General features: G+C 35.9%; 1 protein-coding gene across 9 annotated transcripts in view; it reads right to left on the reverse strand.

Moving 5' to 3' along the window:
• LOC5570702 (lysophosphatidylcholine acyltransferase) overlaps positions 1-25,485 on the reverse strand; it is a 66,919-nt gene that overhangs the window by 40,018 nt on the left and 1,416 nt on the right. For 5 of the 9 annotated variants that reach the window (XM_021845320.1, XM_021845360.1, XM_021845309.1 and 2 more), the window contains exon 2: positions 17,937-18,496. In XM_021845320.1, the coding sequence (XP_021701012.1) occupies positions 17,937-18,119 (183 nt within the window). In that variant the 5' untranslated portion in view covers positions 18,120-18,496. Of the gene's footprint in view, positions 1-17,936; positions 18,516-25,485 lie in introns of those variants that run through there. The other 4 variants (XM_021845334.1, XM_021845302.1, XM_021845356.1 and 1 more) reach the window with 3 other exon arrangements.

Consider the following 25,485-nt stretch of genomic DNA (forward strand, 5'->3'; position numbering starts at 1 on the left):
CTGGAAGAGCTGCTAACTTCAAAATCAAACATTATTTGATTGCCTATTTGTCGTAAATGGGGAGCTGCTGCATCATATCATTCAACCCCAAAAATAACCTACACGTCAGTACATTGTGCCTGTCTGCTATCTGCTACCGTCGCCACCATGGTTCCTATGTCCGGATATTTCAATGAGAATTTTTCGATTTGAAGATGAATGAATTGAAAATTTAAAAAAGTTCGTAGCTTACATATCAAAAATAGAATTTAAATGGATTTAAAACGCTTTTGTCGGTATACTTATCTTTACCTATTCAGTAAGAAATATTAACAGAACCCTAAGCAAACTTCAAGAAATTGCAGTAAACCGGTATTCAAGCTTGAAAAAACATTAAACAGCAAAAGAGATTAACCTTCGCAGTTAGCTACTCGTAATTCCGAGAGAAAGTGAGTTTTTAACCGCGGCTGGCACCGGCATGTACTCTGCATAGGACAATTTTTGGCGTATGTGTTTTGCGTAATACAAACATTTGGCCGCACCGTCATTGGATTCCACTACCCAGTGCATGCAGTGGATTGTTATTCAGTTGACTTGTTGTTTTTTGTTGTCGCTACCAACATATCATCAATTGACTTACCGAGAGCCATGACTCTGGTTAGTGCTTGGAATAACTTTTTTCATTTTATTACCGCACACACCATACTGCACAAGAGAATGGAGGGTAGTAGAGTGAGTGTCCACTTGAAAAGTGGACAAAATGTGGTAGTGACAGACAGGTCATGGCGCTGTTAAAACATAGGGAGTCGATGCCGGTTATGGACCCTTTGCGTATTATGGACCCCCTACAGAAAAACATAAAATTAACACTCAAAGCAACTTTATTCCTTTGAAAATCCACCGGGGGAACTTCGATTACATTGTAAGTCAGCAGTTTCAGGCAAAATATTTGGTTTGAGACGCATAAATACAGATATCTGAATAGTTTTGTAAATGAAACCACACAAGAGGGTCCATAATACGCATTTCCAGGTGGGTCCATAACAGGCTCGTCGGCAGCGAGCCGGATTACATGGGAATCAAATGGAGGGTCCATAATACGCAACGTCAAATTTGTAAACAATCCTATTATGGACCCCGGGAGGGTCCATAATAGGCATTAGGACAACAGTTTTTCAAATGCAGATTTCGCTGGAAAAATCGAATGGTTTTGTATGTTTCATAGACGTACTATGAAGTAAAGACATTGAATTTGTTTGTTGATATCATTGCGGAAAAGCGTCTAGAATGAATTTCAGCTACTAAGGGGTCCATTACTAGCATTGAAACCCTAACAGTTATAATTGATTCATTTTTTTCATTTTGGCATTACGTCCCCACTGGAACAATGTCGGCTTCTGAGCTAAGTATTATATGAGCACTTCCACAGTTATGAACTGAGAGTTTTTCTTGCAAAAATTGCTTTTGTGGCATTAAGGCAGCTCAAAATTCGACAAAGTTTGAAAATCCAATCACTCATATCTTCCTCGGCGTGATAGCGTGTCCATCCAACGTCATGATAAAAAAGGTTTTAGTGAAATTTTCAGTTTTAGTGAAATTTTATGCACACTAATCAAAATCATCATTAGACATTCAAAAACTATAAAACATTAAATGTATTGCATGCAAACGAAATTTTTAGCAACCTTGAGTGGCATTGTAATTCTACTCCGTACACTCAAATTCGTCTCAGGTTAGAGAAAATGTATGACATAATTGTACAACACAATAAATTTGCAACTTTTCCGCTTTTTTCGTACAAAACAGTCAACTTAAGATGATTGGATTATGTATGCACTGATCCGAATGAAATTTTCAGACATAACATATTAATTTTAACATGCATATACGCTGTTCTTTTTTTCTTTCAAGAGTTCAAAACCAACAAAGTGTTTGTTTTACAAATATTTATAACCAACATAACTTAAACAATCGAAGAAATAGCTTGTTAGTAACTTCAGAGAAATATTACATATTAAAGAGATGAGCAAGACATTTGTTTTGTAGGTTTCTCATATTTTGAGATAAATCGTTTATGATTTATCGTAAAACATTACTTTAGTCAAATCGTTATTACTTTTTAAAAGAATAATGGCTCATAAATATTTGTGTAAATTCAAGTTTATACGAAGTGCTGTGAAAATTTCATTTATATCGGTCTACAAATAAAATCTTTCTAAAGTTGACCGTTTTGAATAAAAAAAAAAGTTAAAGTATATTAGTAATGAAAAGAAAAAGTTGTAATTGCATTTTCTTTCGTTACTTATTTGAAGATTTTTCAATTAGCGAAAAAATCATCAACTACAGTCTGTCAACAGAACCGTCTGTCTCATGCAATAACTTTTGATATTGGACAATACATTTGCAATATTTTTGAATTTCCTCACAAAGTGATCAACTATGGAAGGTTGAATACAAGTTGTTTGTGGAACGGTTTTAATGAAATTTTTACAACACTTTAGATACAACTTAAATTTTGACCTAAAATTTTCACTGTTTTTTATCTTTTTTACAAGTTGAAAAGTAATAACGTTTTCACTAGGGTAGGTGTATCAGTTATGGACATAGTGGTTCCCTATTTCGCCATACGTGATAACTTTAATGTCTTCAATTTTTGAAAACTTTTGTGTGTTGTAGTAGTTCGATTTAAGATATATCTTGATGTTAAAACATTCAAAAAGATTTAAAATGTGAAAATTTTCAAAATTTCACATATGGCCACTATGGCCATAACTGGTACACCTTCCCTACAGTGATTTTTTTTTTTGACAAATTTTGTTAATTAACATAACTTAAAACATTGAAGATCTTGACTATACCTTTTCATCAACATTGTACATGACGACAAGATGAACAAGTTTTCTGAACACGCTTTTTGTTCGTTTATAATGTTTAGTTAAAAAAAATACCATAATCAAATTGTTATAACTTTCGAACTTGTGAATGGAAAAAATGCTTATAAAATAATGTTCAAATCCAAGTTATATCTGACGTGCTATAATAATAGTAGAATAAAAGTTTCAGAATAATGTTTTATAGCACAAGTCAATTTCTTGATTTCAGTTGGCAGGGTGGCCACTAAATTTCGATTTTTAAATTCCCGCTTTTTTCCCGGTTTTCCCGGTATATTTTACATAATTTTCCCGGTTTTTCATCCATTATTTCCAACGATTTTAAAAGATTTTTGCTATATATCAAAAATCGTTTTTTTGAAAAGCATTGCAACATTTTTTAAATCGGTTCAATTTTTTAGTTGTTTTTCCATAGTTATTTGACTGTTTATCAATAGTTTCACTATTGGAGCAATAAGTTGACTATTGTATTGTTCTAATCTAATTCTGAAAATTATGGCATAGTATAGTATTCATCTGAATCGATTTATCTCGCGTTCGTCGAAAATCAATGGAGCTGGAGCTATCTATCATGGGAAAGAGATGGTTACTTGTGCTAATAAAACAGATCCTACTCTTGACACGACAGGGATTTAATTTGAATGCTATTTGAACCATATTTACCAACAATATGCCCTTGAAGCCAAACTTCAAATTTTCAAGTTCAGATTTTAAGATCTAGAGAACCTGACAACCGTTCATGTTGAAAATTTAATGGATTGGTGGCATACTGGTGATGATAAAACGATCGAAAATTCAGCTCGGAGCTCTGTTTGATTCTCTGAACTCGTGCTCTTGAAATGTCGAAATTTGGCTATTATTTATAATTATCTTAATGCTGAATTTCAGATAATTTGGCCGACAAAAGCTCCAGGTGCGTAAGGAAATCATCAAGATGCCCAAGTAGTTCTTTACCGTAATTAAATTTATTTCAACTCTTTATCTTTTGATTTTTTTTTTTCATAAAAATAAAAAGTTTTCGAAACCAAATGAGTTTAAGATATGGATGAAATAAGGCCACACATTTAGAAGCACTTACTAAAGGCTCACTCACAATTTTAATAACAACAAAAATTATCATTTTTGACATCCACTCACCCTCTCGTAATATTTTCTGTATAGATATTCTACACAGCTTGATCATTATTAAAATCGAAAATGAGCCCTTATTCAAAACATTGTCGCTTTGATAACTAATGACATATTAAATGTTTTTATGAATAAAGGCTTGTTTTCAAGATTAGTTGTGGTATTCAGCAAATACAGAAAAGTGCTTAACCAATCTGCAATAAGTAGTTATATTTTGATTCAAAACGTCGAGCAAAAATATTAGAGAAAAGTTCAAAAAATATTAGCCCTGACAGTGCAAGAACAAAAATTAAAAAAAAATCGAAACATTGCTATGAACTGAATGAAACATTTTTAAGAAATATGGTATAGCATAGAAGAAATTAAATTATTAATGTTTGAAGGATATTTGTTCAAAATTGCGGATGCCTCATGGCAATATCATTAAACATAACTACTTTCTATAACTTATTTTGGAGGTTGGTTTGTAGATTCCAGCTTGGAGATGTTCGTTCAAAACCATTTTCCCGGTGATCTTCTCAAATTCCCGGTTTTTCCCGTCTTTTTCCCGGTGGATTCAAATTCCCGTCTTTTTCCCGCTTTTCCTGTTTTTCCCGGTTCGGTGGCCACCCTGAGTTGGGAAATGACTATTACGACATTGTATAATTAGGAGAAGGTATCGACCGTGATTGATTTATATTATTTTTGTTGTGGCTATAGCGGTCATGCGACTTAAAGTTAAAGGGAGTCTATAGAAGATTTTTGCAAATGATTGTGGTGGCAGAAAAACTCAAAGCTTTGAGCCAAGCCTTCTCCATTAGAGAAGCTAGGTAGAATATAGGACGCTTCGATGCTTACTGACTTTAAAATGGCTTGCTCAATTTTCACCACCTGATAAAATTTCAATCTTATCGCTTCCTTGCGACGCCTATCCACCTATTCATTTCCATCCATTTCCATGATTTGCAAAAAATTTCTATAGACCCCATTGACCTTTGAGTCGCATGACCGCTATAGCCATAACAAAAAGACACTGTATAATTGAGTGCATGAAAGTAGGCCGTTTCGTGACAGGTTGGCGTGATGAAAAATAGCATATTACAATGAGAAATTGCAAAAAAAAAATCAAATCGGTTCATGCATAGCTGAATTGTTAGCTCACCTAGTCAACCAGAGTTGGCCATTTTGAATGGAAAGCCGTTAAGTTGCAAATGTAGTTTCCAATACTATAACAAGTGTGCGGTATAGATGGCGCTTGTACTCAGAATGTTATATCTCAGGTCTTGGATGACAAATAAAATAAGTCAAGACCTAGATCAAGACATTTGCCGCGCCCATTGTAGTTGTTACCTATGCATGATACCTATGAAGCAAAGCTATGTTGAAGGTGGCTAGGTTCAAGTCCGGTCGGTCAAAGATATTTTCCTGATGGAAAATTCCTCGATGTTCTGGGCACAAAACATCATCTTGCTGCTTGACAACTCTGGCAAATAAAGCTCTCAGTTAACAACTGTCGAAAAGCTCTTAGGCTGAGAAACAGACTCTGTCTTAATACTAAAAAAAGACTATGATGATATATTTGATTTGAATGACAATTGAAACGTAAAATTTTGTTTGAATTAAATTATAATATTTTTCGTACTCTCATTGTTTTTAAATTATGTGCAACGAACGTTAGTTTTTTTTTAATTATTTGTTGCATTGTTTCAATCCTTGTTAATCATCTGAGTAATTATTTTCAATTCAATTTGAGCTATTTCTTTTTCATAGATAGGTGTTAAACCATCACAATCCTTTCCTTTTCGAAGAAGATGGCGTTGCCGGCAATGGAAGTTACCATATCTTACAGCTATTTCTATAACGTTAGAATTTCCTAACGTGAATGAACCCCCGCGTTTTCGGCTCCTGGCTCGTAAACTGCGGAGTGTCGGCGTGAACAAGGTAGCTATCAAGGAAATACTCTGACCGAAAACCGGAGAACGTGAATTCCAGACAGAGCAGAACGTGAAGTTGGCTTCAAAGTGATTGGGAAATACATGAAGCGAGTTATTCGGTGGAAACCGGTAAGTGATCGACTCTGTGTTTTGAGAATGAAGGGCAAGTTCTTCAACTTCAACGAACGATTAGCCCGATGAGATTTTTGTATTTCTTTATAAGTAGGGGAAGTGGTGGTAAAACGAACAGGGGTGTTAAAATGAACACCGTGCCTTTTACCGAGAAAAAACAAATTTCGATGATTTTTTATCACGCACGGACGATTTAGAGCATAAATTTGAGTGTTCGAGTTGATACGTAGGTCAATTGAAGTGAAAATATCAACGAAAATAAAGATTTTAGAAAACCACGTTTGAAAATTAGAATTGACGTAACTTTTCTCTCGGAAGACTTGAGGTTTTTCAGTGAGGTGAATATCGTTATGATATGATGTCAAATCTGATACCTTCATAATTCTTTTTGAATGGCTTACAATCATTAATGGATGTATTTTCGGTGAAGCAATGCAAATTTTCAGAAAAATTGGGTTTGTTCACGTTTTTTGCATGGTGTTCGTTTTACCACCAACCGCTGTTCATTTTACCCACATAGTGCAGGTAAAATGAACATTTGCAACGCTTCTTGATAGCGATGAAAATATGTGAAAATTTAGCTATTTTAGTCTGAATCCATGTCGCTGCTATAGATTACATCCTTATTTTTGATGTTGTGCGATAGAACTATACAAATTTATCGTTTTTCTATCAGAAACAAGATGATTTCTTTAAGGTGTTCATTTTACCACCCCTTCCCCTAACATTCCAAACATAATATTCATTTCTTATATTTAGGTGTTCTGTGTGATTAGACAACACTATCATCCTAATTTGGTAAAAGATTTTATTAACATTTAGTTGACAACATGTTACATTGAATGAAATGAAATTTTCATTTGCCGTATCAGTTAAGATTTTTTTTACAGATGAGTTGAATTCACCTGGATGGTGGTTCCGGATACTACACGCATTAATCGTGTCAATAGAAGATTGTATTCAACATTGGATCTTCTTCTTCTTCTTTCTGGCGTTACGTCCCAACTGGGACATAGCCTGCTTTCAGATTAGTGTTCTTATGATCACTTCCACAGTTATTAACTGAGAGCTATCTTTGCCGATTGACCATTTTTGCATGTGTATATCGTGTGGCAGGTACGAAGATACTTGTATGCTCTGGGAATCGAGAAAATTTCCTTTACGAAAAGATCCTCGACCGGTGGGATTCGAACCCACTACCCTCAGCATGGTCATGCTAAAAGCTGCACGTTTACCGCTACGGCTATCTGGGCCCCGGATATTCTATGTAACTCATTGGTACTCTACCAGGAAGGAAGCTTCAGAATCATTTTCAAAATTTTATTTTGAATTCTCTGCAGAGCTGCCTTCTGGTATTACAACAGCTAGTCCATTTTGGTACAGCATACAACATGGCTAGCCTGAAAATTTGTTTGAATATCAAAAGCTTGTTCTTAAGAGTCTAGTACACGACACTGAAAACGGCCTTACTGTTGAGGTCGAAATACGCGTATCTGTTAAAGGATACATACTCTAGTGGAACTAAATGGTATAGTACTAAAATCGGGGTTTTTCATCTACTTATAGGTATTCTACTAAACAGCTCGAAGATTTATTATACATATATTTGATTTTCTATTAATAAGGGGAAAGAGACATTTTACATATTTGTTATCTAGCATGAGCCCTAGATACATACACTCCCGTGCATAAGTTTGGGTTCACCCCCTAAAAAACATGCAAAAGTGTTCTGTCCATATCTCTGTGAATATACGTCCAATTGAAACTCTCTAAGCCGCATTCGAAAGGCAAAGAGTTATTTTTACTTCGTATGTATTTTTCCAAAAACATCTTTTGAATTTTGTATACTAAATTTTTACTTAAAGTTGTGACATTTTTCAAAAAACACACTGAAAAAACATATCTAATTTTCTCAGCATTGGATCGACCAAAATTTTTAATCAAAATGTCATTAGAATCGTAATCTTATATTCTTTGAAAAGCACTCACGAAATTTTTGCGGAAAAATCTGATAACTATTCAAAATCAATGAAACAGTCATTCAAGTCATCGTGCAAAAGTTTGGGTTCACCCCTCAGTATGGTGTATCGTGCAAAAGTTTGGGTTCACCTGAACATACTTTAACCATGAAAAATCTGTGAAATCTCAAACCAATCATTAGTTGCGCTCGAAAAAGCTTTAAACTATTAAAATCGGTTGAAAAATGGCAGAGATATTGACAAAAATTATGTGCATGCGGCTCAGGTGAACCCAAACTTTTGCACGATTTGCATCATATTGAGGGGTGAACCCAAACTTTTGCACGATGACTTGACTGACTGTTTCATTGATTTTGAATACTTTCCAGATTTTTCCGCCAAAATTTCGTGGGGTCTCTTCAAAGAATATGAGATTACGATTCTAATGACACTCCGATTTCAAATTTTGGTCGATCCAAAGCTGAGGAAATTAGATATGATTTTTCAAAGTGTTTTTTGAAAAATGTCACAACTTTAAGTACAAATTTAGTATACAAAGTTCAAAGAAGGTTTTTGGAAAAATACATACGAATTAAGAATAACTCTTTGCCTTTCGAATGCGGCTTAAAGAGTTTCAATTGGACGTGTAATCACAGAGATATGGACAGAACACTTTTGTATGTTTTTTAGGGGGTGAACCCAAACTTTTGCACGGGAGTGTAATTTCATCTGACCAATTTATTGGAACCCCTCTCATCGTGACAACATGTCTACTTGAAGGTTTTAAATAAAGAGCTTTGGTTTATAGGGGAATATTATAAGTTGAGTTTTGGAAGCATTAGGAGAAATCTTCCATTTTTGCAAGTATGAAGAAAAAATATCCAAACTTTTTTTGCAATCGACTACAGATGATACGCAGACTTCGTCATTTGGCGGAGAGGCCTACGTCATCTGCAAACAAGGATTTTTGACATCCCTGAGGTAACTCAGGTAAGGGGATTTTTTTTATTACCGTACGGGTTTGGGCCGAAGGGTCTCAGATTTTCATGAAACTTTTTCCACAGGCAGGGCTCATGGATATATGAATAAAAAAAATTGAGAAAAATTCAGGGTCGCCTATTTTTCCGGAAAACTCAGGTGGAAATTTTTTGTTTTCCCTTGACACTACTTACTTTGAAAAATCATAACTCAAGAACGAAGCATCGTAGAAACAAAGTTTTTATATGAAAATTTAAGCAAATTTTCTCAAAAATCAAAAAAAAATATGAACTGGAAAAAGTTTTCCACAAAATTTTCCACCGTTGGGAAAATTCGTAAAGAAAAGCCGGAAAAACTATGCCCGAACTCGTGGAAAATTTTCAAAAAAATATTTTCGAGAAGGTAATTTTATAAGCTTTAATCACTGAAATTTTTGGAATGCACTCACTTTTTTTTCGTTTTTGAGTTATGGCCAATTTTGTGAAAAATGTTCAGATGTGCCATATAAGACTTTTCTTTGAAAAATCATAACTCAAGAACGAAACATTGTAGAAACAAAGTTTTTGTATGAAAATTTAAGCAAATTTTCTCAGAAATCCAAAAAAAAAATATGAACTGGAAAAAGTTTTCCACAAAATTTTCCACCGTTGGGGAAATTCATAAAGAAAAGCTGGAAAATCTATGCCAGAACTCACGGAAATTTTTTAATAAAATATTTTTAAGAAAGAAACTTTATAAACTTCAATTCTGGTAACTTTTAGGATGTACTTTTCTTTAGTTCCTGATCTATGGTCAATTTTGTAAAAAATGCAAAGATTTGCCATACATGCCTTTTCGTTTAAAAATCATGACTCAAGACTCATCATGACTTGTCGAACCGGATTCAAATTATCTCAAAAATATGAAATTTTTGAAATGGAATCAGTTTCCCAGGACATTTTTCACTGTTTATGAAAACAAATAATGAAAACCCGATTAGCTATTCCAGCTTTCAAACAAAGTATATTTGAAAAGAGCGATCAATAAGATCCCATCCTACAATATTTTTCCATACGCTCATTTTTCGTTCCTAAAACATGATCAAATATTGCTAGGATGAGCTGTTTGAACCATATATTTACAAATTTATAAGTTCATAAACAAAATTTCTTAAGAACAAAACTACATAGAAACAAAGTTTTCTTCAATCAGAATGTAGGCAATTTTTTCCTGTTAGGTAACTACAAAATTGACAGTTAAATAAATGGGTAGACAATATCACAATACCTATACCAATTCAAGTTTAAAGCGTTGAAATGGCTTGAGAATCATAAGTTTACCAAAAACTAACAAAGAGCAGTGAGAAAGTGCAAGTGTTGTCTATCAGCTGTATATTCCAAATTTTTGGAAAGTGAAAAAAGTTTTCCCGAAGCTGTTGAAATGGACAAAGTTCAATATTACGAATACAATTCTTTATGCTGTAACCCCTTCGGACTGGACGGCCACAAATCAGTAAGGACAAATCTTCGATCGATCAGCCAAGGCCTCATCAGTAAGCTTCATTCGAATGGAGTTCGGTGGATTACGGAAAAGATGAAAATTTGCGTGAAGTGCTCCATTACCGGTTCGACAAGTCATGATGAGTCTTGAGTCATGATTTTTAAACGAAAAGGCATGTATGGCAAAACTTTGCATTTTTTACAAAATTGACCATAACTCAGGAACAAAAAAGAAGTACATCCTAAAAGTTACTAGAATTGAAGTTTATAAAGTTTCCTTCTCAAAAATATTTTAATAAAAATTTTCCGTGAGTTCTGGCATAGATTTTCCAGCTTTTCTTTATGAATTTCCCTAACGGTGGAAAATTTTGTGGAAAGCTTTTTCCAGTTCATATTTTTTTTGGATTTCTGAGAAAATTTGCCTAAATTTTCATATAATAACTTTGTTTCTACAATGTTTCGTTCTTGAGTTATGATTTTTCAAAGAAAAGTCTTATATGGCACATCTGAACATTTTTCACAAAATTGGCCATAACTCAAAAACGAAAAAAAAGTGCATTCCAAAAATTTCAGTGATTAAAGCTTATAAAATTACCTTCTCGAAAATATTTTTTTGAAAATTTTCCACGAGTTCGGGCATAGTTTTTCCGGCTTTTCTTTACGTTGTTTCCCAACGGTGGAAAATTTTGTGGAAAACTTTTTCCAGTTCATATTTGTTTTGGATTTTTGAGAAAATTTGCTTAAATTTTCATATAAAAACTTTGTTTCTACGATGCTTCGTTCTTGAGTTATGATTTTTCAAAGTAAGTAGTGTCAAGGGAAAACAAAAAATTTCCACCTGAGTTTTCCGGAAAAATAGGCGACCCTGAATTTTTCTCAATTTTTTTTTATTCATATATCCATGAGCCCTGCCTGTGGAAAAAGTTTCATGAAAATCTGAGACCCTTCGGCCCAATTTGTACGATAATAAAAAAAAATCCCCGTAAGTCAGATGTGAAAATATCGGTCCCAAAATGCACTTCTTCCAAATCAGTCTCCCAGGAAATTTCGAAAACGTTCTCTTGATTGAGAATATTTTCGGAGTCCTGAGTAACTTGATTTTCAATTGGACTAGTAAGTCCTAAATCAAACCTGTGCGCACTTTCAAACTGCATAGCATTCGCTTTTTCGCATTTAGTAATAATTTGTTTTCTTCTTTCAATGCCGGTATTGGCTACTGAGGATTTAAAAAAAAATTAGGTAATTTTCTAAAGGGCTTAGAGCTAGGGTCCAATTGAGAAATCTTATTTTCAAAATTTTTGTTTCTTAATTATGCAAAAAGTTTCTTGATTTCTTTCTGCAAATCCTGCCATATAATTTTCATAGCAAAATCGCGAGTGCGTTGAAATTGCCTTCTCTTCACGAATTTAAGGCGGATCAAGAGTTTAAGATCATCGTCTATAATCACGGATTCAAATTTTACTTCACATTTTAGAATTCAACAATGGAATTTGTTAAAGTTTCAAGAGCATTATCAATATCAAGTTTAGTTTGTAATGAAATGTTAACATCAAGATTAGAATCAATAGATGTTTAATATATATATATATATATATATATATATATATATATATATATATATATATATATATATATATATATATATATATATATATATATATATATATATATATATATATATTCTAGTCGGCTCGTAAATAATTGAAAGTGGAGCTGATAGGATTGAGAATCGCTTCATGGGATATTTGAAATGTAACAGGGACATGATCAGAATCAAAATCAGTATGATTTTCCTTCCTTCACTGGAGAAACGTCCTTAGCGTGAGAAGAACCTCAGCAAATCATGCATTTAGCATCCATGCGACAATTTTTTGTACCATGACCCCACTTTTGGCACCGACGGTACTGAGTGGGGTTCTGGTAATTTCCTCCAGGTTTCTGGAAATGTTCCCATGTCACATGGACATCGAACATAAGTTTTGCTTTTTCTAAAGCTTTAATATTATTTAGTTTTAAAGTGAACTAAATAATATTCTTGCGAAAGCCCATTCCGAACAATGCCAGATTGAATTCTCTTTTTCATAAAGATTACTTGGACTGGGGAAAATCCAAGTAAATCATTTATTCCATTTATGATCTCTTCAGGTGAGAGACCTTTCAAGACGGCTTTGAACAAACGTTCAGTTTTGTCGTCATACGTAAAAAAATTGTGTTTCTTCTCTTCAAGATGTTTGAGAAGAAGTTCGCGATCTTTAAGAGTTTCCGGCAAAACGCGACAGTCTCCTTTCTTTGCGATTTGGAAGGAAACCTTGATTCCCCTAATGGAGTTCAAGATCTCCTGCCTAAATCCCCCAAATTCGGAACAACTGACCACGATAGGCGGCACTCTTTGCTTCCTCACTTGAATCGAAGAGCCTGGGCTAGAGGCTGCTTCGATTTGGTGTTCGGAAAATTTGTCTAGAGCATCGAACTGATTGCTCATTTCGATACAATTATCAACATTATTCATTTCACCTTTGGAAGAAAGTTCGCATCCGGAGAATGTCCTTTCTTCCATTCTTGCTACGTTTAGAGACAGTTTTAAATCCCACTGTTTTGGAAGGAAGTTGTAAATTCAAAGATTTACCGTTCCTTTTGTTTGTAGTTGCAACCATGTTTAATGAATAAACGAGAGAAGACGGTGTCCAAGAAGGATTACCACCGCTAGCTTTCGCCAACGGGTCCAACGAAAAATCGAAGGCACGAGTATAAACAAGGATCGTAAAGGGATCAATAGTAGAAAAAATAGTACTGAAAAGTACTGTTTTAGTAGCACTGAAAAGTACCCTTTTTTATTTTAGCACTGAAAAGCACTGTTTTTGTAGCACTAAAAAGTAGTGTTTTATTGCTTTAGGTAGTTTTCAAGAAAACTTACAAGAGCAGAGAGAATTCATGTACGCACAGCACGAAGGTACGATGCGCACTGTTAATCTCTTTTTTTTTTTTTTTTTCCGGTAGCAATAGGGGTAGTACTGGCACTCTTAATCTGCCCTAAGCTCCTTCCCAGCATTTGCTTTTATAAGCCTCTATTGCGTTCATCACACAGACGTTCCTAAGCAATGTTGCTCAAATGGTCACTGTGTACGCTAGCAGCAATCAGCCCTTGCCGTAGTTTTGCAGTCTAGTAGTTGAGACTACTATCAAACTAGGATAAGGCCTGAAATGCTACTAGAGTGGTTAAAGTGAAGAACGAAATAGTTTTATTAAAAGGTCCTCATTCCCCATTTCATTTCATCACTCACTACCGTCACTTTTATTTTCGACACTATCACGTATATCACCGATTATCACTCATCAACTTTCGTAATACACTTCAGATATACTCTCTATTATATCACTTTTCACATCACACCATTTTCATATAAATCTGTTAGCATTACCATCTGTTAGCATTACTAAGTAATTAAAAGATATTCAATTTAAATGTATCATTGTTTTTGTTGCTGTAGAGTCATTACTATTCAAACTACGATTTAGCACTATGATCAAGAAAGTCACATTAAAAAAAATCACTTCGATCCATTCTTCTGCACTCGCTGTCATTACAGTCATCTCCTCCTTACCCGATATTGAAGGGACCATCGAGTTAGGGAGGTATCGAGTTACAGAACACAACAGCAGTGCAACTGCGTTTCAAGGGACCATCGAGTTAGTCATGAAAACCAACTTTTACTATGGTTCTCTAACTCGATATCGAGATACGGAATATCGAGTAAGGGAGAGTTAACTGTATTAACACTTTTATCATGCACGTTTGAAGAACTAGGCAATTAAGTTTATATTCAGAAAAATGATTGCACAATGTATTATGGGCATTATTAAATTAGTAGAGTTCACATCATTTTTATTATATTTATAACAAAACTATCAGAATCACTTCCACCTTAATTTTCAAATTTTCATCACTATAGATTTAATTATAAAATCACTACCACCTTCACAATCACTAAATTTAATAACGACGAGTGTAACGCACAGTTCCACCAAACACCCATTCTTATGTTGCATTAAAAAACGATTGATCACACGTTGGCTTCGAAACTTAACCACCATTGCTGATTAGTACAAAGGATGCTACAGCTCGTGTAAACGAATTGAAACATCAAACAACCAGCACTGGTTTATAAGTAACTAATGAGCCCTGGCGGTCCCTCCGTTCGAAGAGGACCTGATAATATGCCGAAACATATTAACAGATCCTCCGCCTGAATGCAGCCGTTTCATGATAAATCATGAACCGTTGGAGGTGTGCCAAAGTATTGGGAAGGTGATATGTTTCACAGACGGGTATTATTATGGTGCACCTTCTACTTTGGCACCGTCAAACCTTGTGATCGTGGCCAGGGATGTACGCACAGCACGAAGGTACGATGCGCACTGTTAATCTATACTTTTTGTCGAAAAGTTTTATTATTCAGTCTTACAAACATGCATGTACTTTTAAACATCTTAAACGATTGAGATACATCAGGTATTGTGTGTTCATCGTCCCAGCCACACGGAAGTATAATAATTATTGCTCATTTATTTGACAATATAAAACATAATTAACATCTGGGGGGTCTGATTGGACCAGTATTCCCTGAAAAACAGTTGGGCTTTAGATAACACGATGCAAAAATGTTTAACGTTGCATTCCAAAGCGTGGGAACATAAATATCGTTCCCACTGCATGTATACGAATAATGGTTTTCGATTTCACGCCGTTCGTTCATATTTTTGTTTTTAATCAATCAATCAAGACCACAACTCAAAAATGTTGCAGAAACACTACACAACGGTACTCATTATGAAATATAAAGTGCAGCATGTAGCAATACATCAACAAAAGTAACCAGATCTCTAAACAAACCAGACTTCGTTTCGTATTCTAATCAACGAAACATATACACATTTAGTAGTTGTTTTGCGTATGTTGTACAACACATCAGAGCAAAGCATCACACGGTCTTGGAAGTGTATTTGTGCTTCCGTCAAAACAAGCAGAGAATGCTATTTCCATCGTGCGCATCACGATCTTTGCTGGGCCTCTGGGAATCGTCGCTCTTGAGTAATATATTGCCAAGAGGAAGCCTATTCTCAAGACTCTCTCCCGAATTCCAGCCGTCTCGTCCAGTCTGCCTGCTGGCATCTCACATTCATCCAACGATGAAGAGGCCGCGAAACACAGAGAAGCAAACGTTGAAGTCCATCCATCGACGAACCAGCGGAATAGCCGTCCATGTCAAGGTCTGCTTTTCGCCAAAATAAAAGATGAGAGGCAAAAAACAGCCGTCAGCAAAAAATCTCCTGATTGAATCACCTCTAGTAAGAAAGATGGCTTTTCATGAGATAACACTTAGTGAGCTCCAAAAAATGATTTAGAAACATGGGCCCTATGAACAGCTTCATTACAAAATATATTGCAATTTTAAAAAAAATTTGATTTCGATTCAAGAATTTTGCTATTCAAAATTGAGTCATCCTTATTAAAACAATCAAATTTACAATTTTGGGAAAAGAAAATATAGGTAAAAGATTGAACAAAGAATCAAACAATTTGATAATAATACTATTTTTATAATTTTTAATTAATTTAGTAGCAACTATAACTTGGCGTTTTTGCCATTTCCAAGTTAAGAAAATAACATTAGTTCGAACAAAGCTACAGTAAGAAAACTATAAATTACAAAAGTAGTAGTTTCAAATAGTTCGTGAAAATTAAATAAAAATCAGAGGGGGTTGTGTACAAGACACGACCGCATGACGTTAACTACGCCAAGTGATTTTTTGAATTTGAATTTTAGTCGATTGCCATAGTTGCAGCCTTCCTATAGTTCGAAATCTAACATCATATCATGACGGTCGCAACATTTTAGATTTTCAATTGACACCCAGTATATTGCCGTAAGACGTAGTTAACGTCAAAAGAAGAATGACCAAAAAGCAGAAATCGGTCTGCTTTTATAGTGCACTTGCCAACCCAACAGAATCGTGGGTTTGGTTGCGTAAGAAAGGGGTCGACATTTTCCCAATTTTCGACAGTCTATCGTCAAAAATCAAAAGTTTTCTCCATTTGAGTAAAATTTTGTATAAATTTCCGACCAATTGGTGGGAAAATATTGAAAATCTACCGATAAATGGATGAGTTGATAGTATTCAAAATCTTACATAATTTCGTGACGGTCGCATTATTTTAGATTTTTAATTTACACCCAGTATATTGCCGTAAGACGTAGTTAACGTCCAAAAATAACTTCTAAATATCACATATTTTTTAATCGAACGTTTATAAATGGCGTAGCGTTTTACGGATGGGGGTGTTTTCTAATTTTGTGATACATTAACAACATTTCCAGCACTTCGAAACATTGTCCAATCTCAATATAATTAATCAAGTATTAATATCAACATAATTCTCAAGTATAAGAAGCGTAAAGTACAGAAGCATCCGAACCCGTACGGGTGCATGTGTACCCAAAGTTCTTTAACTGCCACACTCGTACAGCTCTTACTTTGCTCCAGTAGTGCAAGCAGAGGCTTGGCCAAGTGGCATTTTTTCGGTGTGTTAGTAGACATATGTTCTGTGCGTGTGTATTACGCTATACATTACATTGTATGATGGACGGAAACGGTGCTATTCTAGAGACTCGAAAAATAAGAGCGAATGAGAAGAAGAAGTCCGTTTAAGAGTCATTTGAACTCGGTATACATGCTATAAGATATAGAGCTATATTGGGAGATGAGTGGTTTTCATCGTACTGGCCGTGGGTTTGTGAATAAAGATATCTGTTTATTTTTATGATGCAAAATCATCAATAGCAAGGCTATGATTAACAGGACAACTTTGAAGTTCTAGAAGATGAAAACGCCATTTATAAATCGTTTCTCCGAATTGTGTATTAATAATATGGTAGGAGAAACTTGGTAGACTTGATCCCCATGGAACTTGGACGATTGCTCCAAGAAACTGTTCAACAGTTTCGTTTATGTATTTTACTATAAATAATAAACTTTTTTTTTTTTCAAAGAATTTATTTTTAGTTATTTTTTTTCATGAAATATTTCACAGATATTTCAAAGAACTTCTCTGGATGTTTCATCTTGGAATTTCTTCTGAAAATGAACCTATCTGAGACTAGTTCTACGTTGTAAGCCATTTCAAAGTGAAACATTAAGCCATTTCAAGTTATTTAGCCATTGTAAGTGGTTTGAGCCATATTGAGCCATTTTAAGCTATTTTATGCTGTTTTAAGCCATTTAAGGTCATTTCAGGCCGTTTTAAAGCATTTTAAGCCATTTTCAACAATTTTAAGTTGATTTATTCCATCTATTTTTAGTTCTACAGCCATATACTTATTTCACGTGCTTCAAAGTATTCCTCATCTTTAGACTTGATTGCATTATCCCGAAAGAGACGTACGTAAAGTACAATATGTACAACTAAAGCACATTACTTACCTTCACTTTATCAATGGGATCGTCCCAAATAAGTTTGTGCACAAACGGATTGACGTAGTGAATCTCCTTCGGTTGCTTCTGCATCTGATTTTTACTCATCATCGCCGGCGGCGCCCTGCTCGTTGCATCCGGTTCTTGTTTCTGAATGCCATTTCCCGTGACTGCCGTCGTCGTCGATTCCATGGTGTTTATCTTAGCGCCACGCTTAAAAATACAACGCCCCAATTGCCAGTTTCTTCTTCTGCTATATCACACCCCACTCGTCTGCTATGCTCCACGCGCACGCGGCTCTTCTAACGGTACCTCACCGCGTGCTGCCCAAGACGTAATAGTGTGTATTATGAGCAGCTATTCAAATGGTTTTGGCGCAGACCCGGAGATTGCGCGAAATTCCTCTGCAACGACAACGACTGCTCCCCGCACCTACGTTATTTCCAACACTTCTCCTTTGTTATGACGTCGATGCACTTGACAAACAGCAGAGTGCAGTAACTTTCACCTCGCCCTCGTAGAGGAACTTCCTCTATGCGATCTTTAACACTACACCAATTGCACTAAAACTGGGTAAATCAATTTTGCAACCGGATTGTTTCCGTGTTGGGTTGAAGGTATAACAGTCTCAGCCAAAATAAAGAGCACAATTGTTTGTAATTACGCAAATAGACAAACATCGTTTGTTGAAACGGAAATATTTGTACTTCATAGTTAACATATAATTTTTGAGGTAGACTGAAAATAAAAATTTTGTATGCAATTTTGATTTTTAAAATACAATACATACTGTATAAAATAAACATGTCAAAATTAAGTGCCCATTTGGAGTTTCCTTTTTATTGGCAATATATCACTCTTATTTGTCCAAAGTTTTTTGTCACGAGCATGCTGGTTTCCCTTTTTTCAGACTTCTTGAAGCGATTTGTGATAGTTTAGGGGAGTTATTTGTCAAAACCTTTTCAAGTTTGTTGTATTATGGGATACATGTATTTCAACCGGATATAATTGACAAATCAGTACAAAAAAATGAATGAGCCACTCTCATTAAAAAAAAAGACAATTTACACCGTCTTCAGCCAGAGGCTGCACAGACTGAACATAACTTACATTAGACAACGGACACACGGAACGACCAGTGGACCAGTGAAGAATTTTTCGTTTGACGATTATATGGAATAAGCTTAAAACGACCAACAAAAATGTTTGTATAGGGTTTTCCATAGGGCGATATAAATGATAATCGCTCAACTTTACTATTAGCATCGCTGCAATGAATTAGTAAACAACAAGGCCAGTAAACGACAATATCTCATAAGAATTCACAATAATGCAGAAAGCTATAGCCTCTTCTCTTTTAAATAAACTGTTATTTGTTGTTTCCTGGGAAAACCTTTCGAATATACATATAGTACGCACAATTTTCGAACATAAGCGTTTACTACATAATGATGTCACATACACAGATTTATCTGTAGTTACGCAGATTTTTTTCCTGTTCTGGCCTACAGATATCTGTGATCACAGATCGTAGTTTTTCGAGATAGAAAACGATTGTTAAGATTTTTACACTTGACACGAACTTTGGGCACGAATCATTCAAAAATAAATGCCATCTTTCTGTTTAGTTTTTTTCAATACTTTCTAAGGTAATTTAAAAAAATCATCTTTTTGTTTTTGTTCTGATGGTTGCGTTGCGATGTATGTAGTACATATCTCTTTTAGTACATATCTCTTTATAACGCTTTTAGGGCGAGATCATAAATTAAGCGAAATAATAAATATTACATGAATATTTATTAACATTTCTAGAACGGCTGAAAATGTTTGCAAAAACTCTTATTAACCTACGGAGTAGGATTTTGAAATTTGTTACGCAACACAGGTTTTTACAAAGATATTTGTAGGTAAATTGACTAAAGATTAAAAAAAGACTTTTTCGACCAAAAACAGATGAGAATCGAAAAAATGTGGCAAAAATACGATACGGGTAGCAGTGAGCTGTCAACTGATGCTGCTCAGAAAGAAAAATCCATGTAAAATGCAGCGTGAAATCATGCACATAAGAGAAATGCCAGATTTGTCGCTTATTTACACTGCAATTATGTGAAATAATAAATATTACTACATTTTCGTTATACATCGTGTGATCGAGAATAAACTCTAATTACGCGATAATTCGCACAAATTTATGTATGTTATGAAATTTCACAGATTTGTAGCGAAAATTTGCGATGAATCTGTCAATCCATTTATTTGCATTATTTTGTGATGATTTGACATCAAAGATATTTCTGGGAGTTTTGTAATTTTTGCTAGAATTACGTATTCCAAGAAGAGATCTTGAGATTATAACAATCATAACATTTGGAAATTCCTAGCGTTTATTAGATTTCAGTACTGAGATTCTGATCAAATTGCTTCATCTGAGATTTATAACAGCATGTTCAATTCAGATAATGGATCATATGAGATTCTAAGTTTTTCTGTGGTATTATCGTTATTATCGGTGGAAACTGGTGAGCAACCGAATCTGTGTGTTGAGAATGAAGGGCAAGTTCTTCAACTACAGCCTGATCAGCATATATGCGCCAACGAACGATAAGTCCGATGACATAAAGGATGAGTTCTATGAGAGCCTGGAATAGGCCTACGGAGAGTGCCCAAAACAAGACGTCAAGATAGTCATCGGCGACGCAAATGCGCAGATCGGGAAAGAAGATTTCTTTCGACCCGTCATTTGAACGGAAAGCCTTCATTCCGTTACCTATGATAATGGCCTGCGACTAGTAACCTTCGCTGCTGCTAGAGGGATGGCAATCAGTAGTACCTACTTCGCACGAAAGAATATCCGCAAACACACTTAGCGACACCCGAGTGGCGATGCCTGCTCCCAAATAGACCACATGCTGGTTGATGGGCGACATTTCTCAGATGTCATGGATGCCACGACCATCCGAGGCCATAATATCGACTCGGATCATTATCTTGTTGTAGCTAAAATTCGGGCGCGGTTATCCAGCGTCACGAATTCCACAACAAACAGAACGCTGCGCTTCAAAATACAAAGCTCGTCGACTGATGTGGTAGCTGCACAGTACCGTCAGCAACTAGACGAGCAGTTTAAAAAAAGATATTACACGTTAAGGCTTCCAGTAGGCTATTTGCCCTTTGAAGGAAGCACCACACTAGATAACGGACTAGCATGCAACGCCACAGTGCCACAGTCGGAAAACATTCCTCTCGAAAAGTTTTTCGGCCTGAGGCGGGAATCGAACCCACACTCCTTAGCACGATGTGGCTAAATGCCTCGGTGACACTAACCGCACGGCTACGAAGCCCACAAGAATCAACGTTCCTGGAGACGTCAACAGCCTGTGTATCCACAAAGCTGTGACAACAACGGCGCGGCAAGTGATTGGCACTGGTCAACGACGAAGACGAAACGACTGGTTCGATGAAGAGATGACAGATATGAAGAATGTCGCCAGAAGCCCAAGCATAAGCCCCCGGTACCCGACAGAACAGAGAGCGGTACAGGGCAGCGAGAGCCGAAGAAAAGCGAATCCACCACAGAAAGAAAAGGCAGCACGAAGAAAGTGTGGTAGATGACGCTCAAGAAAGCATGAACCGGAATGATATGCGGAGATTCTATGCATCGGTCAATGGTGTGCGGTACAATACCGCCATGTGCAATGATCGAGAAGGGAATTCGCTGACCGATAAAACGGCGGTGGCTGCCAGGTGGAAGGAGCACTTTCAGCAATTGATGAACGGTGAAAATGGCACCGCGAGGAACAGGATGAACATAGCTGATGACGATCAAGCTGTGGACCCACCGACCATAGGAGAGGTTAAAAAGGCTATCAGCGAGCTAAAGAACTGTAAGGCTGCTGGGAAGGACGAGATCACGGTCGAGCTTCTCAAGCACGGAAGTGAGCAGCTCTACCAGTCGATCCACCGAGTACTTCTGAAGGTATGAGAGGACGAAGAATTGCCCACCGGCTGGTTGAATGGCCTCATCCGCCCTATCTACAAGAAAGGGCACAGACTGGAGTGTGCCAATTGCAGAGGAATTATCCTGCTGAATTCGGCGTACAAAATTCTGTCGCGCATCCTGTTTAACAGACTGAGACCGCTCGAGGAGTCCTTCGTCGGCGAATACCAAGCTGATTTTCGTGAGAGCCATCTGAAGGCGGCGTACGACTCAGTGAAAAGAAATGAGCTTTGGCAGATAATGTCTGAAAATGGTTTTCCGGCGAAACTAATTAGGCTGATACCTGCTACGCTGGATGGTTCGAAATCAAGTGTTCGGATCGCAGACGAGGTGTCAACCTCGTTCGTGACGTTAGACGGATCTAAGCAGAGAGACGCACATTTACTGTTCAACATTGCACTCGGAGGTGCTATTAGGAGATGTGGCGTGCAGAGAAATGGCACTATTATCACAAAGTTGCACATGCTACTTGGCTTTGCGGACGATATAGACCTGATTGGAATATATCGCAGGTCAGTGAAAGAGGCCTTCGTGCCTCTGAAGAGGGAGACAGCGAGAATAGGCCTGACCATTAATTCTACCAAAACGAAGTACATGGTTGCAGGTAAAGATACAGTCAGGCATTATGATGTAGGACAAAAAGAAAAGAAAAAAACATTTTGATACTTAAGCATAGACTAGATATTTGTAATGTTTTTAAATATAAGGTTTGAACGTAAACCGATTTGAAATTCTAATTATTGTGGGTATTTTTTTTACAGATAACAGATTTTAGAACAACAATCTTCTGAAAACTTGTGTAAATATTCAAACTAAAACACGTTGAAACACTAGCGCCGCCACACAACGTATTGCGACAATCAGTGATGCATATAAGTATCTTGAAATGTTTCATATTCACCACTGACATCGCCATGGGAACTTAGCAATAAAAGAGCCACCACGATGTTGCTACTTGTGTTGCCATTTGAAATGACCTTGTCTTACACAGTTTTACAATCGGTCTTAAACGTATGTTATCTGTTTTTTATATTTAACACATCTTAGTAGATTTTATATGTTTAAACTCTTAAATTATTTTACAGGAATCCGTTAATTTCACCGAAATCTCAACAGCTGAAAAGTTAGGTGAAATAAATTAACGGAATACGGTAAATTTTTACAGTATTCGGTAAAAATTCATCGGAATCCGGCAAATTTCAACGGAATCAGGGTGTTTTATTTTACCTAGCTGTTCAGCTGTTAAGATTACGGTGAAATTTACAGATTCTTGTAAAATAATTTAAGTGTGTACAGGTTAAATTCAATGTTTTTGTCAATATCAACAACAAAATTCGTTTGATGAGTCTTTTCTTATAGGTACCTTAATTCAAATTATGCTTATGCTATTCATGTTCATTTAACAGTTTTGAGTTGAAAAAATTTCTGTAGGGCTGATAGCAGGTCTTTTTTCTAGAGACTGTCTCTATTTTATTGAAAGTCTCTGAATAGTATCCATTTTTAATGGGAGAGCTTTGAGATCTATATTTTAATCAAAATGCTCCCTGAAGTCTCTTTTTCCCTCATTAAACTAGGTATGCTGCTCCGCTCAAGGAAGGTAAATTTTTTTTCGGAAGAAATGGTCAAGAAGTTTTCTACAGTGAGCTCCATTTGAATTGACATTTCTTTTCAACTGCGTACTGCGATCGAAGAAAAATGCTTTTCTTGAGCATTTCTCGCAAGAAACTTCGAACGCATCGAGATAGGCGTTTACTTTTCTGTTGAAGTACATACTTCCGATTAAGATTGCAGTGAATCCACAGGAAATAATAACTTAATCTTCGAAATTATCTCTGAATCTTTGGGAAAATACCTAAATCCTCATCAAATAGCTACAAAAAATATCATGAAAAATCACATACAGTAATACGAGCAGTAACACTATCGAAATGTCGTAATGAAGATTTATAAAAAAAGAAATGTCTGGCCTGATTATCTTTTCTTCTGGTTGATTTTAAGTTACATTTTGTTTTTCTGTTTCTTGTTTAATCCATTCTCGGTCTCTTTTTGATTCCTGTCTGATCTCTTTTGTAACATTTTTTCAAGCTAGAGCTCTCAAAAGTTCCTCTATTCAAGACACTTTGACGCTACCAGGTCTGCAATGTGACCGATAGAGTAATTTTCAAAATAAATAATTGAATAATTAGATCCTATCACATAATCTGCAGATATATAAACTGCATTCGAATCCAGTCTTAAGCATCGTTGATAAAGCTTTCGTTGAAGTTGGAAAAGTCATGTTAGGCACTCCACTTGTATATCCAAATCATTTTTGAATCTTTCATGATCTTCTTCTTTCTCGTAAAGTCATACAAAATCCCATTCTGAATGTTTGAATATTTTGTTCTAGTAATTTTACATATTAGAATTTATTTCCAAAAATTCCGTAAATTATTCCGGGTCTTAAAAAAATATATTTCAAATTAAATAATAAGTTTCCCAAATGTATGTACTATTGCATTGATTCTAATTATTCGTGAAAGTTTAACTACAGTCATCTCTCCCTTACTCGATATTGAAGGGACCATCGAGTTAGGGAGGTATCGAGTTACAGAACACAAAAGCAGTGCAACTGCGTTCCAAGGGACCATCGAGTTAGCCATGAAAACCACCTTTAACTATGGTTCTCTAACTCGATATCGAGATACGGAATATCGAGTAAGGGAGAGTTAACTGTATAAATATTTTAGTCAAGATTTGGGGGTGCCCCTAAAATGTGGGGGGCCAGGGGCCATGCCCCCCTCGGCCCTCCCGTAAATGCGGCCCTGGATACATTGAAACGCATCTGTGAAAGAAAGTAAAAACTTTAAAACTTAAAGTTTAGCTTGAAAAGTTTGCAGCATTTGTTCCTTTATAAACGAGAAAGAACAATAATCCTTTATATACGAGAAATAAAAGGAATAGATACCAGTTTCGGACAGCTTGATTTGTACCAGTGTCTTCCCCGTACTAAATCAAGGGGCCCAGATAGCCGTAGCGAAAAGCACTCAGCTAATAAGCAAGACCAAGCTGAATTCGCCGGTTCAGGATCTTTTCGTAAAAGAAATTAATTCGACTTCACAGTGCATAGTTCAAAAACTATAAATTATGTAATCAACTTGTAAAAATATGCATTCAATGTTGTTTTATACATTTTCAAGGTTACGGAAGGTCTAATCTATGCAAATATCGTGAAAACACAGATATTTATCCACTTAACCCAAGTTCGGATTGTACTGAAGCAGTGAACAACAAAGTTTACTTAAGGTATATATCTGGATTCAATTAGAGTCGAGTTAAAACTGCCGGCTCATTGCTCTTTATAGTTCAAATTAAAACTGTGGTAAAACCTTTTTTAAATCACAAACAGTCGTCACATTCTCATCGCTGTCAATCGACCTTTTTAACGGTCGATTCAAATATACTGTAGGCAGTCAATCCACCACTAGCAGCGCTTGCTTCGTTTATGTTCGCGTTTGACGTTTGCTCGCTACCGCAATCTGTTGGCCCATCGGTCAAACACGCCGAATTCAGAATTGGGCA

Source organism: Aedes aegypti, chromosome 1 (assembly GCF_002204515.2).
Source record: "Aedes aegypti strain LVP_AGWG chromosome 1, AaegL5.0 Primary Assembly, whole genome shotgun sequence".
Taxonomy (NCBI): Eukaryota; Metazoa; Arthropoda; class Insecta; order Diptera; family Culicidae; genus Aedes; species Aedes aegypti.